General features: G+C 44.8%; 1 protein-coding gene across 9 annotated transcripts in view; it reads left to right on the forward strand.

Moving 5' to 3' along the window:
- TMC5 (transmembrane channel like 5) overlaps positions 1–16,013 on the forward strand; it is a 79,194-nt gene that overhangs the window by 29,009 nt on the left and 34,172 nt on the right. For 8 of the 9 annotated variants that reach the window (XM_070779727.1, XM_070779732.1, XM_070779730.1 and 5 more), the window contains 5 exons: positions 3,044–3,133; positions 8,251–8,350; positions 10,937–11,024; positions 11,787–12,035; positions 14,583–14,734. In XM_070779727.1, the coding sequence (XP_070635828.1) occupies positions 3,044–3,133; positions 8,251–8,350; positions 10,937–11,024; positions 11,787–12,035; positions 14,583–14,734 (679 nt within the window). Of the gene's footprint in view, positions 1–3,043; positions 3,134–5,838; positions 6,502–8,250; positions 8,351–10,936; positions 11,025–11,786; positions 12,036–14,582; positions 14,735–16,013 lie in introns of those variants that run through there. The other variant, XM_070779733.1, reaches the window with a different exon arrangement.

A 16,013-nucleotide genomic window follows, 5' to 3' on the forward strand; every position in this document is an offset into this window, starting at 1 on the left:
GGAATTCAGAGCTGGAGAAGGGAGTGCTCAGCCTTGAACAGAGCATTGGGTCCAAGTGCTGGTTGGTGCATATGAAAGACTGCTCAGCCCTGACTGGTAGGGAAGAGATTGAAGAAGACGGGGAGGAGGAGATGGGATGCATTGCCACACACTCAGGAAAAATGCGGACTGTTACACATTTGCAGAGAAAACATTCAGCTGGGCTATTCCAAACCTTCATACCAGGCATTCTCAGTGGGGCATGTGTATCTCAAGGGGTGAAAATGTATTGAAAAGGCCAGAAAAAAACCTTCCTCTTTTTATGTATAAAGAAGATACACAAACACGTAGTTATACAGTATAACTATGGTATTAAAATGTCACGGGGGGACTTCCCTGTTGGTCCAGTGTTTAAGAATCCACCTGCCAGTACAAGAGACACAGGTTCAATCCCTGGTCCGTGAAGATCCCACATTCCACTGGCAACTAAGCCCAGGTGCCACAGTACTGAAACCCATGCACCTGGAGCCCACGCCCCACCACAAAAGAAGCCACTGCAATGAGAAGCCTGCAGATCGCAACTGGAGCAGCCCCCACTTGCCACAACTATAGAAAGCCAACTACAGCAGCAACGAAGACCCAGTGCAGCCAAAAATAAATAAATCAATAATGTCGTGAGGAAGGGCAATGAGGAAGAAATATCTTAAAAGACTCCTTAGGCGGCTGGTAATGAAAAAAAAATGGATTGAGAAACACTGCCCCCTCTAATGCAAGCAGAGCTAATAACTGGTTGGGAGTGTTTCCCATGCTCTGCAGACTCTGCTAAGCACTTTACTTTTACAATCTTGTTTTCTCTGCAGCAGACACTACTGTTCTCCCTGTTTACAGAAGGGAAAACTGAGGTTCAGAGAGAAACGTGCTCAAAGTTACCTAGCTACTAAATCAAAAGAGCCTGTATCAGCCAATCTCTCTGACTCCACTTTACTGCTGGGTAGAAGCAGGGAAAATATGGATTGTTGACCACCAAGCTCCACAGAACACTGGAATTAAAAAGCTGTTTTTAAAAGTGGCCACATAAAGTGTGGCTTCATTCTCTGGGCTCCTTTTAGGACCAAGGTTGTAGCCCCAGCGTTCTCTTGTCCAGGGCTATACCATCTTGTTAGACTATGCACTTCTTAAGGAGAACCCATTTCATCTATGCATCTTCCAAGGCTCCATGTGATTTTCCTAATGCTTGGCACACAGTAGGTGCTTGAGCAATGCTAACTGAATTAAAAGCAATAGCTGTAAGGGATGTACCAGTGAGCTGTTGCCACAGGAATGCTGCGTAACAAACAACTCTAAAACCCAGCGTTGCACAATAAGCATCATTTATTTCTCACCCACACATCTGTGGGTTTGCTTGGAGTTTAACTGAACCACATTGGGTTTGGTTGTGTCTGATTTGAGTTCACAGACTCTGTCTAGGCATAGTGTCCTTCTTGACCCAGTGAACTAACCTGGGCCATTTTCATCCCATGGCATAAGCTGGAAACACACAAAGTGGCGAGCAGAAACATATGATGTCTCTGAGTCCTTGGTTTGGAACTAGCAAACTGTCGTTTCTGCTGTGTTTCACGGGTAAAGGCAAGTCACATGACCAGTCCAACCTCAGTGGAGGTGTCCAAAGTGGAGGAAGTGTAATGTTTGCTGAAAACCAACTGGTTTACCACAATAGTATGTATTAAGAGTTTGTGGTGTTCTGGGATTTGTTTCAAGCACTTTTATACATAGTTATATCAGTTACACGTATTAACTGACTCAGTTTCCCCAACAAAAATTAACTGCTTCAGTTTCCTCAACAATCCTATGTGAAGGCCTATTATTATCCTGATTTACAGACTAAGATATTGAAACTCAGACTATTAAGTAACATATGCCAGAGAGCACACAGTTAATAAAGCAGCAAAGCTGGGAACTGATCCTTGGCAAGAAGTTCCAGAACCTCCCACAGTATAATTTCGTACATTTCCATCAAAATGTGCTCCAATTTTTCTGTTATGGAGTTCATTGTTTATCATGAGTTGAATTAGACTTCATTGTTTATCATGAGTTGAATAAAAATATATTGAAATGTGACACTGTCATGTAGATGTCAAAAGTAGACTCTGTCCCTAAGAAAATCATGCCAAATTCCAGATTTATTCATGTGTCATCATAAAAGGCTACAACTAAAAGGAAGCTTTGTAATCATCTCAACAAAATTTCTTTAATTTTTAAAAGCAGGATTTTTTTATAACAGAAGTTTTAGGTTCACAGTAACATCGAGGAAAAGGTGACAGAGTTCTCAACGACCCTGTGCCCCACACGTGCGTGCGTGTGTGCTCAGTCACTCAGTTGTGTCTGACTCCCTGAGACTCCTTGGACCATAGCCCGCCAGGCCCCTCCGTCCATGGAACCCTCCAAGCAAGAACACTGGAATGGATTGCCATTTCTTACTCCAGGGAACACGTGCATGGCCTCACTCATTATCAGGGTCCCCCACCACAGTGGGACATTTGTTACAACTGAACCTACATTGATATATCATTATCACCCAAAGTCCTTAGCTTACATTAAGTTTCACCCTGGGTGGTACATTCTATGGGTTTCAACAAATATATAATGACTTGTATCCATCATAAGGGTATCCTACCGAGTATTTTCACTGTCCTAAACTCCTCTGAAGCTTCCCAGGTGGCACTAGAGGTAAAGAACCTGTCTACCAATGCTGGAGACAGAGACGTGGGTTTGATTGCTGGGTCAGCAAGATTCCTTGGAGGAGGAAACGGCAACTCACTCCAGTATCTTTGCCTGGAGAATCCCATGGACAGAGGAGCCTAGTGGGCTACAGTCCATGGGGTCACAAACAGTGGGACATAACTGAAGCAACTTAGCACACAAACCCCTCTGAGCTCCATCTATTCATCCCTCCAGACAAGTATTTTTCAAACTCTGAGTTATGGCCCACTAACAAGGTCCTGCTGACCATTGTGTGCTCAGTAGTAACTAGTGTGGGATTAATTGTCTTGTCTCTTCATTCCAGTGAATCCTGCTTATGTGGGTGATGAAGGTCCTGGCCCAGCTTATGGAGACCCACCCTTGTCTGGACATGATTGGCTCAGTTCACCCCAAGGTAAGGCTTCAGTGGACAGTGACCAAAAGCATCCGTCCTGCAGAAGGAGCCTGTTCAAGGCAATGCAGACATTGCCACTGCCTCTTGGCCTCTGGTGTAGTAACTGATGCAGCACTTCCTTAATTTATCACAATAGGTTTTATTCTAAACATGCAGAGTTTTTTTCTCCTTTAGATATCAAGGTGTCTTCGCTAGGACTCTTCTGGTTGCAAGTGACAGAAAGCCAGCTCACCCAGGCCCAAGGCTTGTGCTGTGGGAAGGATGTGGGTAAACAAAGAAGAGAAGGTAGAATTACCTTCCAGCACTTTAGTACAGAGCCTGGCATGGCACATAGCAGGTGCTCAGACGTATTTGTTGGATGAGTTACAGGAACCAGGGCCTCTGGGTCTGAAGCCAGGAGCTCAGGGCCATCTGGACTCTCTTTTTCTCCATCTATCTCACAGACAGCTTCTCTTTAAGCTTCACCTCATTCATCTCAACTAGTCAGGCCTTCTCTGCAGCCAGGGAGCTTGACAGGAGACACACACACAGCTCAGCGGTCTCGGGGGAAATCTTCCTTTCTTTCCAGGCCTGTCGGTCATTATTGAGGAACCTCTCTCCAGCCCCATTTGGGACACATGTCTACACATGAACCAGTCACTTTTACGTAGGAAAGAAGGCTGGGTCACATGTCCATCCCATGGCTAATACATGTATTGGTGAGGTGGCATTGCCTTGATCAAAATTTTTCTGAATAATCATAGAATTATTATGATAGTGGAGGATAGGGGCAATCAGCTTGAAGAAGGCTTTGAAATCAGTTAGGAAGCTCTGTAAGGATCGCTGTGTGCTGTGAGGAAGGTCTGATCAGAGGCAGAGGCCTAGGAAATAAAAAAGCATCAGAGGAGAGAGGCCAGGGAATGCTGGAAGCTAGAGGCAAACCTGTGAATACCAAGGAATAAATCAAAGACATCCTCTGTGTAACAACACATATTGTCGGGGCCCGTGACTTGAAACCATCTCTCACCTTCTGACACCCGACCCTGTAGCTTCACTCTTTAAGAGGCTTCTTAAGAAGGCCTGTATCTTTCAAGAGGTTGGTGTTGCCACTTGGGAGAGAAAACCATGGGGATATAAACAATCATGCTCTCTGTCTGTCTTCCACAAGAGCAGGGAATGGCTTTAACTACTGGGGAAAAGAAATGCCTTCACACCTCTTAAGATGCTCTGTGGCCAATATGAAGATGAGTGCCTCTAGGTGGACGAGGAGTCCCCAGAAGGCAGAGAGAAGTAAGGAAATAGAGGACCCAGAGATGAACCTGGGTTTCTCTACCATTTCGCTTTACTAATTCTGATTCTCAAATCATTTACAATTAATTGATGGACAGTCTTCTGATAGAGTGTCCCTTTGGTGGATCATGCTAGCAGCTAGGAAGTGCCTGGTGCGTAGTAGGTACTCACAAATATTCATTTATGAATGAAGGATGTAGTGAATGATACATCAGCATCTGCTTACAGGAAACGACCAGGGTGAAGTAATTAAGGCACTGTGCTTTGGGACCAGACAGACTTCGGTTTGATCCTGAGTTCTTCTACTTGCTGGTTTTGTGGCCTTAAGCAAATTACGTTTTTGGGCCTCAGTTTTCTTAGTTACAAAATAGGGTTTATTACAGTACTTACTTCATGGGGTGATTGTGAAAATCAAACAATATATTCTATTTAAAGTAGTTGGCCTGCAGGTACTGTTACTGATAGTTATCATTTATTGTTTTTTACAAGGAACTTTTTTTTGCAGCTACGCTGGGTCTTTGTAGGTGTGTTCAGGCTTTCTCTAGTTGCGGCCGGGGGGCACAGCTCTCTAGTTCTGGTGCACAGGCTCAGTTGCTGCACGGCATGTGGCATCTTCCTGGACTAGGGATTGAACCCATGTCCCCTGCATTAGCAGGCAGATTCCCAGTACGAGTAATTATCATTGGTGTGGGGAGAAGGAAAGAGTTCTATTATTAGTCCAGTCCTGCCATTTAATGAGAGTATGATTAGGAGGGAGTTTATTCATTCCTTTGCACCTCAATTTCTCCAAATATTAAATAAACGGCACGGTGATTTCCAGATCAGGTCTGCTGGGTAGGGACTGCGTCCAGGTGCCCAGCACTGACATAGGACAGTGGTTTAGCAATAAAGGGATTTATTTTCCTCTTGTGACAAGAAGTATGCCAGGAACGAGTCCAGAGTTTTTATGGCACCTCTGCCTATGATACTGTCAACGCCCGGAGCTCCTTCTGAAGCATCTTTTCCCATGACCCTTGGCTGGTGAACGTTTTACCCTCTTGTTTTCCAAATGGCTGTATCTGGTCAGGAAGAAGGTGAAATGGTGAAATGCCAAAGGTTAAATCAGGCAAACTTTCACCCATTAAAGAGCGTTAATGGAAGCCACAACCTTGTTGACTAGAATGGGGTCACAGATCCATCCTAGGCTGCAAACGGAGCCACCCTTTGCCACGAAGGAAGCTGGGAGAGTTTTAACTGAGCACAGTGGCTGCACAGCAAAGAAGGCATCTGCTGATGTGAGAGAAAGAGAGAATGGGTGTGGGAAGCAGACAGACAGCAGTGGGGCCACCCAGGCAGTCAGGAGAGAGCAGCTGTTTCTCTCCTGGATTTATATAGGCACATAAAACCAAAAATATAACATAAGTCTTGGACCAGAGGCACCAGTTAAAGTGAAGACCTTGCCCTTTGACTGAATCATTTAGAAGAATCTCTGCCTTCTGTTTCTAGAATCCTATTGCTTTAATAAAGAATTCTGTTTCTGGCCTTTTACCTAGCTACTGGGACAGAATCTGCACAGGAAAACAACTCCTCTTCTCAGGGATCCCCCTCTGGTGTAGATGTGGGGAGCTGTACTGTGATTTGTGGGGGACTGGTTTTGTCCATCTCATCCTGGCATTAAAAACTGTGAATGGGGCAGCTCTCTGTGACTGTCATCACTTTTCTGGGCGGTCCCCAACAATGCCAGTGTGACTGCTATGTGAGGTCTTGGGAAGCTCACCTTGGTGGGACCTAAGGCTTGGGGGAACGAGAGATGCTTTCTGGTGGTCAAGTGAATGAAATCATTGTCGAGGTTGAGCATGTCCCTTCTGGGATCCAAAGCCATCCATCTTCAAGTCAGATTGTTCCAGAAAAGACACCGGTGAACTCAAACTCCATCCTGGTCTCCTCCATTTCTGACAGTGATGTGACAGACTCTCAGATTTTCAGCAATCGGAATGACAAAAAGGGCAAGCAGTTATTACAATTTGCAACACCTTTGAAGGAATCGTTTGCTCTGACCCTTCATAACTCAGAAAACACAGGCTTAGATACCCCTCATACTTCACACGAGAACATCCAAGGTGAGACCCTGGGGCAAAGGAGTTAGGATGGGAGCAACCCCTTCCGAGTTGCCCACAAGGCTGTGGTTTTAAAACACTGAATAGGGCAAAGGCTTGGTAGATGACCTGAGGGTGCTTGGGACTCGGAAGGGGTCACTTTGAGAGGATCTGACACCTAAGAAGGAGTTTTACCTTGATCGAGCTCATTTCATGTGCCTGGTGTTCTGCCTTTTTGTTATCCATCGAATTTAGTTTTATTTGCCTGCCACTCTCTGCCCGTGTGATAGAGGCACACCTGTCATTTCCATTTGCTGAGAGACTGAGGCTCAAGGAAATTAAAGATCTGGGGTCAAATGCAGGTCTGCCTGATTCCCAAGCCTGACACCTTAACCACTGTCCCGAACTGCTTTGCACCCAATCCCTAGGTTCAAGTATCATGGGATGCCTCTATTTATCAAGTCCTCCGTGAAACCAGGTCTTAACTGAGACCCTCCCTTGCCTTGCAGCTCCTAACATCAAACACTGGTTTCCCAGATGCTGTTTCTCTTTCATCCCATAATACTCCAGGCATGAAGTCCAGCCATTCTCAGTGACTTCTAAGAAGGGAGGGAAAAAAAAATCTATTCACACCAAAGCATTTTATGAGTTTGGCTCCTTTGTTGAAAGATGGGGCGTCTCTTGTCACATTGCTGTCTCCCCGAATTTCTGGGCTTTTTTCCTCCTTCACCTTTATTCCTCTATCTGTCCCCTTTTCCCTCTCAGGAGACGCTCAAATTCCTCATCTTCAGCCAAGTGATGTGGAGGCCCTCTTCTGGGAATTCTCCCTCTGCCTCAGCTGTGTCATTGAGAGGAGGAGAGGTTCCATGCAGCTCAACAACAGGGCCGGGAGCCAGCTGCTCCTGCCATGGGCCCAGTGACCCCCGCTGCTCCCTCCTGTTATGGATGGGGCACAGTGCCATGCAGACACAACCCACCCAGAGGGAGAAGGCACTGCCTTTTCCTTGTTTTTTGAGTCTTGCTTTTTTGAGGAGGAAGAAACCTTTTTCATGCAACCCCTCAGCAGACCACCTCCCATGTTTGCCAATGTTTCACATGCCTGGAGCTAAACAGGTCGCCTGCTGGGGGCTGGGGCCATCGAGATAGGCTCAGACTCACAGGGACCTGCCTGCTGCAGATGGGCCCTGGAGATGAGAACCTGGAGATGGACCCCACCCTGCAGAAGCCCAGGACCGTGGGAGGGAGGTGGGTAGATGCCTAACCTGAATTGGGATCCTATTAAAAAAGGAGAGATGACTGTGGGGTAGGTGATCACAGCATCTGCCATGTGGACCCAAAGTGTGAATCTGAGTTCTCAGGAGAAGGGAGGAGGACATTCCAGGGTGAAAGAGCAGAAGATAACAGTCAAGAAGAGTAAAGAAGATGCTTGGGCCTGGAGCTCAGAGGGGCAAGAGAAAGCTGTGCAGAAAATTACAGAGAGAAAAGAACCAGGCTGACCACACGTTCTGGCTTTGCTGAATGTACCGTGTCATAGGAAAAAGGAAAACATGGAGCTGGAATTGCATACGAACTGTCACGTGCTTTGGCTTTGCGATGTCACATGTATATGCACCATCTTCTTGTTTTTATTTGTGACTTTTTGGCTCACATATTCTGCATATTCTTTCCTGTGCACTCATAAAAACATGCTCTAGATCTTTAGCACCATATTTTCAAAAGCTATTATTCTGTTAAAATAAAAAAAATTAATCTCCATTTTTTTTTTTCCTGCAGGACAAAAGTTAATCGAGTCTCTGATAACCATGACATCTAGAGACAGAATTAAAGCCATTAGGAATCAGCCAAGGACCATGGAAGAAAAAAGGAACCTTAGGTATGGACCAAATGGTTTTTTCCTTGCACAGATTTCATGGAAATCTTAGTCTTCTACCTTTGTCTCATGTCAGAAAGATAAGAAATAAACGCAAGGGAAGAGGCAATCTTCCTACCGAAGAATTCCACGTAATGGGAGTTGGTCACCTGGACTGTGCGCTGTGCTTAGTCACCTGCTTCTAGAGAGTGGAGGATGGAAAGAGGGGGACATTGATTTCTGGGGTGAAGTCTGGCTAATCCCACCTGGGCCAGATGCTCAAGGCTAACATCCCCGGAGATAAGTCATGTGATCAAAGAGTCACCTCTGTGTGTGTGCGTGCATGCGTGCTTAGTCATGTCTGACTCTTTGTGACCCCATGGACTGTAGCCCACCAGGCTCCTCTGTCCATGAAATTCTCCAGGCAAGAATATTGGAATGTGTTGCCATTTCCTTCTCCAGAGGATCTTTCCAACCCAGGGACTGAACCTGTGTCTCTGCATCTCCTGAATTGGCAGGCGTGTTCTTTGCCAGCTGAGCCACCTGGGAAGCCCCCCACCCCCGTGTACTCTCTCCTAAAACCCACAACCCTAGTCCAACCAGAGGAAAAAAGCAGAGAAACCCTAATCAAGGGACAGTCTTCATAGTATCTGAGCAGTATTCTTCAAAACTGTCAAGGTCATCAAAAAGAAGGAAAGTTTGAGACAAGGTCAGACTGGAGGGTTCTAAAGAGACATGACTACTAATGCGATGTGGTGTCCTGGATGGGTCCTGGAATAGAAAATGGAAACGGAAAAACCAGTCAAGTCAGAACAGTCTGGACTTTAGGTAAAAGTTACACACCAATGTTGGTTCCTTAGTTGCAACTAACCTACCTTGGAAATGTAAGATGTTAGCAGAGGAAATGGTGAGTAGGAGATGGGGGTTTTCTGTATTGTTTTTGTAACTTCTCTGTAAATTTTAAACTCCTCTTAGAAAAAAGGTGTGTGTAAGGGAAGAGTTCCCTGGTGAGCCGGTGGTTAGGACTTGGCACTTTGACTGCTGTGACCTGGGTTCAGTGCCTGGTAGGGGAACTAAGATCCTGCAAGCCACGCTGTAGCAGGCAGGGGCAGGGGTGGAGGTTGGGGTTACAGAAAACTAAAACAAACAAAACCTCAGAAGCTTTCTAAGCCCAGGGGTTCAAAAGCAAGAGCGAGGGCTATTTAAGTCTTCAGCCCTTCTTACATTTATCACTTCTCAGAATTTTACTTTTTGCAATTTGTTGGAGTTGACAGGGCTTCCCAAGTAGTAAAGAATTCGCCTGCCAGTGCAGGAGACAAAAGAGAAAAAGTTTCATTCCCTGGATCGGGAAGATCCTTTGGAGAAGGAAATGGCAACCCACTCCAGTATTCTTGCCTCGAAAATTTCATGGATAGAGGAGCCTGGCGGGCTACAGTCAATGGAGTCACAAAGATTGGACATGGCTGAACACGAGCACAAGGAGCTGGTAGTAGAGTAGATGCAATTGCTAATAAATAATTGTATATATGTAAATAAATGATGCAATTGTTCTGAGGTCCAGAGTCTGGCAGGGAAAGTAGATTGGTCAACAAGTAACTTATAAATGATAGAAAGAATATCAGGCCAAATCAAGGGAGAAGGAGATTGCAGGGGGAGGACTAGGAGATAACAGGACTAGAGATAACGGTCCACTTGGGCAAAGTAGAGGACGTCTGTGAACTGAGCTTTGAAAGATGGTGTTGTGGGGGTGGGCCTTTGGCTGGGCCAAAGAAAAGAGCCCAGAGCAAAGAAGATGTAATGAGTTCATGGAAAAGTAAAGAGAACAACTGCAGCTGGATCTTTTTGAAAATACCCTTACATTTCAAACTCTGCTTGGCTCTGTCTGTCACACAGTGAGGGCCTTGTGGTGATCCAAAAGACTTCACAGCAGGATTTTCAATCTGACATTTGAGTTGGGATTATTCTATGTTTGGGGGGCTGTCCTGTTCACTCTAGGGTATACAGCAGCATCCCTGGTCTCTAGATGTCAGTGCCACTCCCAACCCCCAATCTGACAACCAAAAAAGTCTGCAGACATACCCAAATATCTGTTGAGGCCAAAAAATCTTCCTGGTTGAGAACCACTGACTTATAAGACCCCAGCCACCTACTCACGGTTATCACTCACACTCTCCACCCTTCCCCTGCTCATTTCTGCCCATCTCAGCCTCCTTGGGGCTTCGAGTTGGCTGTTTCCTGTGCTTGGATAGTCCCTTATCCACAGACTAACCCCCTCTTCTCCTTCCAGACTTTGTGCAAATAAGGAGCTATTCAAATCATAACAGGGTCTTCATCCCAGCATTTCCCGCCTCCTTACTCTGCTCTGTTTCCCCCTTCTCTTTCCCATAGTACCACTCACCTTCTATTATCTTATATTGTTTACCTATGTTATGATTACATTTCTTATTTATTTTCTTTCTCTCCCCACTAAGGTGCCAGCTTCATGAGCTGGGGACATCTGTGTCTCACCACCTGGGACTGTGCCTGGCACGTGGCAGGCACTCAAGAAATGTCAAGGGGATGAATGCATTACCACATTGGTGTCTCACTTTCTTCTGCCCTTTGCCACAGGAAAATGGTTGACAAAGAGAAAAGTAAGAAGTCCCGTCGTATCCTGGAGCTCAACTGCTGTGCTCAGTGTCTGAACTCCATTTCACTGGTAAGTTGGTCTTTACTGAGGTCAGTAAATGGGCACAGAGTAGGGTGAAACCAGGGAGCGGGGAGAGTGGTGGTAACAGGGGACTCACAGGAAAGAAAAACCAAAATTCAGGGCTGTTTCCTTGAAAGAACGTAGAAATTGGGTCAGTTTAGGTGTGGGGAAAACATGGGCATAGGAAGGTCTAAGGAGGTGCAGAGTTATTTAGTTATTTGGGCAACCTAGCTACTGTGAGTGTCACCTTCAACAGCAAACCTAGGAAGGTAATAAATAATAGTGATACCGACCTGGGTTCTTGGCCTTCCTTGATCAATAGAAATTGATAAGAGGCCAGACAAGAAAGTCAGGCAAGTCTTTACTAAGGCCACTGCAAAAACAAGTAGCAGGTTCTCTTGCTTGCTCCCCAAGTGGGGGCAGGCTGGTTCCTAATATGGGCTGAGAGTAGGGATATGTCCAGGGGAGGGGCGGTGATGGTGATGCTATCCAACCATCCCATCCTGTCGCCTCCTTCTCCTCCTGCCCTCAGTCTTTCCCAGCATCAGGGTCTTTTCCAATGAGTCAGCTCTTTGCATCAGGTGGTCAAAGTACTGGAGCGTCAGCATCAGCATCTGTCCTTCCAATGAATATTCAGGGTTGATTTCCTTTAGGATGGACTGGCTTGATGTCCAGGGGACTTAGAAGCGGTGGCCTGTTGCTACTGTCAGGCCTGCTCAGTAGATATTTGTTGAGGGGCCGTCCAGCCATGCGCTTTGTGTCTACTCGCAGGCCTACCGAAGGTTCAAGAACAACCTGTCGGAACTGCTCAATTCCATCAGCCTGTGGCAGAAGACACTCAAGGTCATCGGAGGCAAGTTCGGCACCAGCGTCCTCTCCTATTTCAACTTTCTGAGGTGGCTTTTGAAGTTCAACATCTTCTCGTTCATTGTGACCTTCAGTTTCATCATAATCCCTCAGCTAACTGTGATGGAGAAGAACCACCTCCAATTCACGGGACTGGAATTTCTAACCGGGGCGGTAAGTGCTCCCCCCACACCTGGAGTTCATACTTGGAAACCCAGGACATTCCTGCTCGTGCCCGTCCAGGCCTCTCGTTTGCCTGAGAGTCAACTGATGCGAAAGTAGGTGTTTAAAATGCTTTCTCTTTTTCTCCAAAGTGACACACACACAATTTCGGGAGAATTTCTGTCTCCTGAGGTGACCATGTTAACGGTTTCCGTTGTCCAGAATCCTCTTCTCTGCACACCTTTGGGCATGTTATGCACAGACATACACTTCTTATTTTTTTCCAAACAAAAGATGAATTATTCATATAGACTTCCTGTGACTTGCTTCCTTCCACCATCTTATTGGTGTTCATAGATCTACCTTTTCCTTTTTTTTTTTTAATTTTCTTTCTACAAAATACAGTGCTTCTTTAAAAAAAATTTCCTAGTGTAGAAGAGAACAAATTAAGAAAAAGTCTATTTCACCCTTGCTCTTTTGTCTACCTCTCTAGTTTGGAGTGTATCTTTATCCACCATTTTTCTTCCTATACAGTCATAGATACATAGATACACAAGTCGATAATACTAAAGTATTTTTTTAAATAAAAAGAGGGTGAGATAATACAAGTCTTGCTTTGCAACTTTTTTTTGGCTCTACCGTGTATGTTGAGCATGGATATACATTCATGTTATTCTCTTTATTAACAACCACAGTGTATCTACCAAGCTCTCTATTGGAGCACATAGCTCCCACCTTGTGAATTTACTTTCTAGAGGAGGTTTCTGCCACTGAGATTCTATGGATAGACAAGAGCCAAATCTGGCTCACCGCCTGTTTCTACATAGCCTGCAAAATAAGACTGGTTTCCACATTTTTAAATGGTTGGAAAAAAATAAAATAAAAAAATAAAAAGGATAATATTTTTAATTGGAATATAATTGCTTTACAATGTGTTAGTTTCTGCTGTACAATGAAGTGAATCAGTTATATGTATACATATATCCCCTCCCCCGTGGACTTCCCTCTCACCCCCACTGCCATCCTATGCATCTAGGTCATCACGGAGCACTGAGCTGGGCTCCCTGTGCTATACAGCAGTTCCCCACTAGCGGTCTGTTTTATACATTGCAGTGCATACATCTGGAGAAGGCAGTGGCACCCCACTCCAGTACTCTTGCCTGGAAAATCCCATGGATGGAGAAGCCTGGTAGGCTGTAGTCCATGGGGTCGCTAAGAGTCGGACATGACTGAGTGACTTCCTTTTCACTTTTCACTTTCATGCATTGGAGAAGGAAATGGCAACCCACTCCAGTGTTCTTGCCTGGAGAATCCCAGGGATGGGGGAGCCTGGTGGGCTGCAGTCCATGGGGTCGCAGAGAGTCAGACACGACTGAAGCAACGCAGCAACAACAAAGTGTATACATTGGAGAAGGCGATGGCACCCCACTCCAGTACTCTTGCCTGGAAAATCCCATGGACGGAGGAGCCTGGTGGGCTGCAGTCCATGGGGTCGCACAGAGTCGGACACGACTGGTGACTTAGCAGGAGCGGCAGCAGCAGTGTATACTTGTCAATCGTACTCTCCCAATTCATCTCGCCTTCCTCTCCTCTACCCTCATGTCCACATGTCTGTTCTGTATATCTGCCTGTGTATTCTTGCACTGCTAACAAGTTCATCTGTACCATTTTTCTAGATTCCACATATATGCATTAATATACAATATTTGCTCTTCTCTTTCTGACTTACTTCATTCACCCTGTATGACAGACTATATCGATCCACATCTGTACAAATGACCCAATTTTGTTCCGTTTTCTGGCTGAGTAATATTCCATTGTATATATGTACCACATCTTAATCATTCATCTGTTGATGGACATTTGGGTTATTTCCGTATTCTGGTTATTGTAAATAGTGCTGCAATGAACAATGGGGTATATGTATCTTTTTGAATTATGGTTTTCTCAGGGTATATGCCCAGTAGTGGGATTTCTGGGTAATATGGTAGTTCTGTTTTTAGTTTTTTAAGGAAATAAGGGGCCTGTATAAATTAGAGGAACAAATTAGACAGACCCAGAGGAAACAATTAGACAATTGTAGAAGGTAGAACATTGGAATGTACATGTAATTGTTGAATTGTTTCTTCCGGGTCTCTCTAATTTGTTCCTCTGATTTGCACAGGCACCTTATTTCCTATAAATTGAAGTTTAAACCTAAAGACTTGGTTTGTTTCATTTTAAACGTTATACCATAATACTTAATAGATGACAGAGGCACGTAACAGCTAGCTATCCTGCTTTTAGTCACGCTTGGCTTGCTCACTGGGTCCAGGTGGTGATTACTGGGCCCCTCCATTGTAAAGTTGTGCTGCTTTGCAATTCCTTTCCACCTCTAAGAGCCTTGTGATAAGACATCTAGGTTCTCACTGGCCTTGTTTGCCTCTTTCCTGGCAAACAAATGGTCTAAACTGACCAGTGCAGGCTTCTTATATACGGAAAAAGGAAACTCTGCCGCCCATCGTCATTCATTGCTTTCTTGGGAGATCCACCTGACCTGGGATTTATTGTTCTTTTCAGGGTTATTTTACTAACACAGTGATGTACTACGGCTTTTACACCAATTCTACGATCCAGCATGACAACAGCGGGGCCTCCTACAACATGCAGCTGGCCTACATCTTTACAATTGGAGGCTGTTTGGTCGTCTGCTTTTTTAGTTTGCTCTTCAGGTATGGAATGTTTGCATTTTCTGATTCTAAGCTCTTTACAGTTTTAGGAAAAATTTTAGAGACTCAAAAGTTACCGGGAGAATAGTTTCTCCGCAATTTCAACTTTCTACTCCTGTCCAATCCTTTCTTGTCCTAGAACGTAAAGTGTAAGTTTGGACAGAAGAAGAGAAATTTTCATGTGCTTTTAAAGAAATTGGTCGGTCTGAAAATAAGGATGCAATGACTCAGGTAGTTTTGATGAATGGTTGTAAATTGACAGTTGTCAAATGTTCAGTGTTAAACCTGTTCATCTATTAGGTCTTGTAACAAAGTACCACAGACTAGGGGGCTTAATCAACAATTTTTTTTTTTTTTTTTCTCAAATTCCGGATGCTAGAAATCCAAGTTCAAGATGTTTCAGCAGGGTTGGTTTCTCCTGACGCTTCTCTCGCCAGCTTGCTGACAGCCACCTTCCCACTCTGTCCTCATATGATCTACCCTCCATGCATATCTGAGTCCTAATATCCCTTCTTATAAGAACACCAGCCATGTTGGATTGGGCCCACTGAAATGATCTCACTTTAATTTAACTACCTCTGTACAGATCCTATCTCAAAACCCAGTCTATTTCTGAGGTACTAGGGGTTGTGTGTATGTTAGTCTCTCGGTCATGTCTGACTCTGACTTTAGCCCTCCAGGCCCCTCTGTCCATGGGATTCTCCAGGCAAGAATACTGGAGTGGGTAGCCATTCCCTTCTCCAGGGGATCATCACAACCCAAGGATCAAACCCAGGTCTCTTGCACTGTAGTCATAGGACTTCAAAATATTAATTTTTAAGGAATACAGTTCAGCCCATAACAACCTCACTGCCAGCATGATAATCCAAAATAAAACAAGATTTTGTTTTGTCCTATCGAACTAGGAAATGTTTCTGTTTCTTAAGCTGTTATTACTTGATGGTGGCAAACTTTACAAAGGTAGTGTCCATTTTGCTCGGAATTTTTTCACATGCCAGGCTTAGTGCTAAGTGCTTCCTGGACCCAATTTCAATGAATCCTAGACATCTCCATGATAATTACAGCTGCCTTTATTGAGTGCTTACTGTGCTAAGGGCTACATTGACTCTTGCTGTGGGCTGAATAATGCTCCCTCTTCAAAGATGTCCATGATCTAATCCCCAGAAACTGTGACTATGGTGCCTTATCTGGCAAAAGGAATTTTCCAGAAGTGATTAAGTTAAATATCTTAAAATGGGCCATTGCAATCACAAGGGTCCTTTAAAGAGGGAAGCAGGAGAGT

The sequence above is a fragment of the Bos indicus genome, chromosome 25 (genome assembly GCF_029378745.1).
Source record: "Bos indicus isolate NIAB-ARS_2022 breed Sahiwal x Tharparkar chromosome 25, NIAB-ARS_B.indTharparkar_mat_pri_1.0, whole genome shotgun sequence".
Classification (NCBI taxonomy): Eukaryota; Metazoa; Chordata; class Mammalia; order Artiodactyla; family Bovidae; genus Bos; species Bos indicus.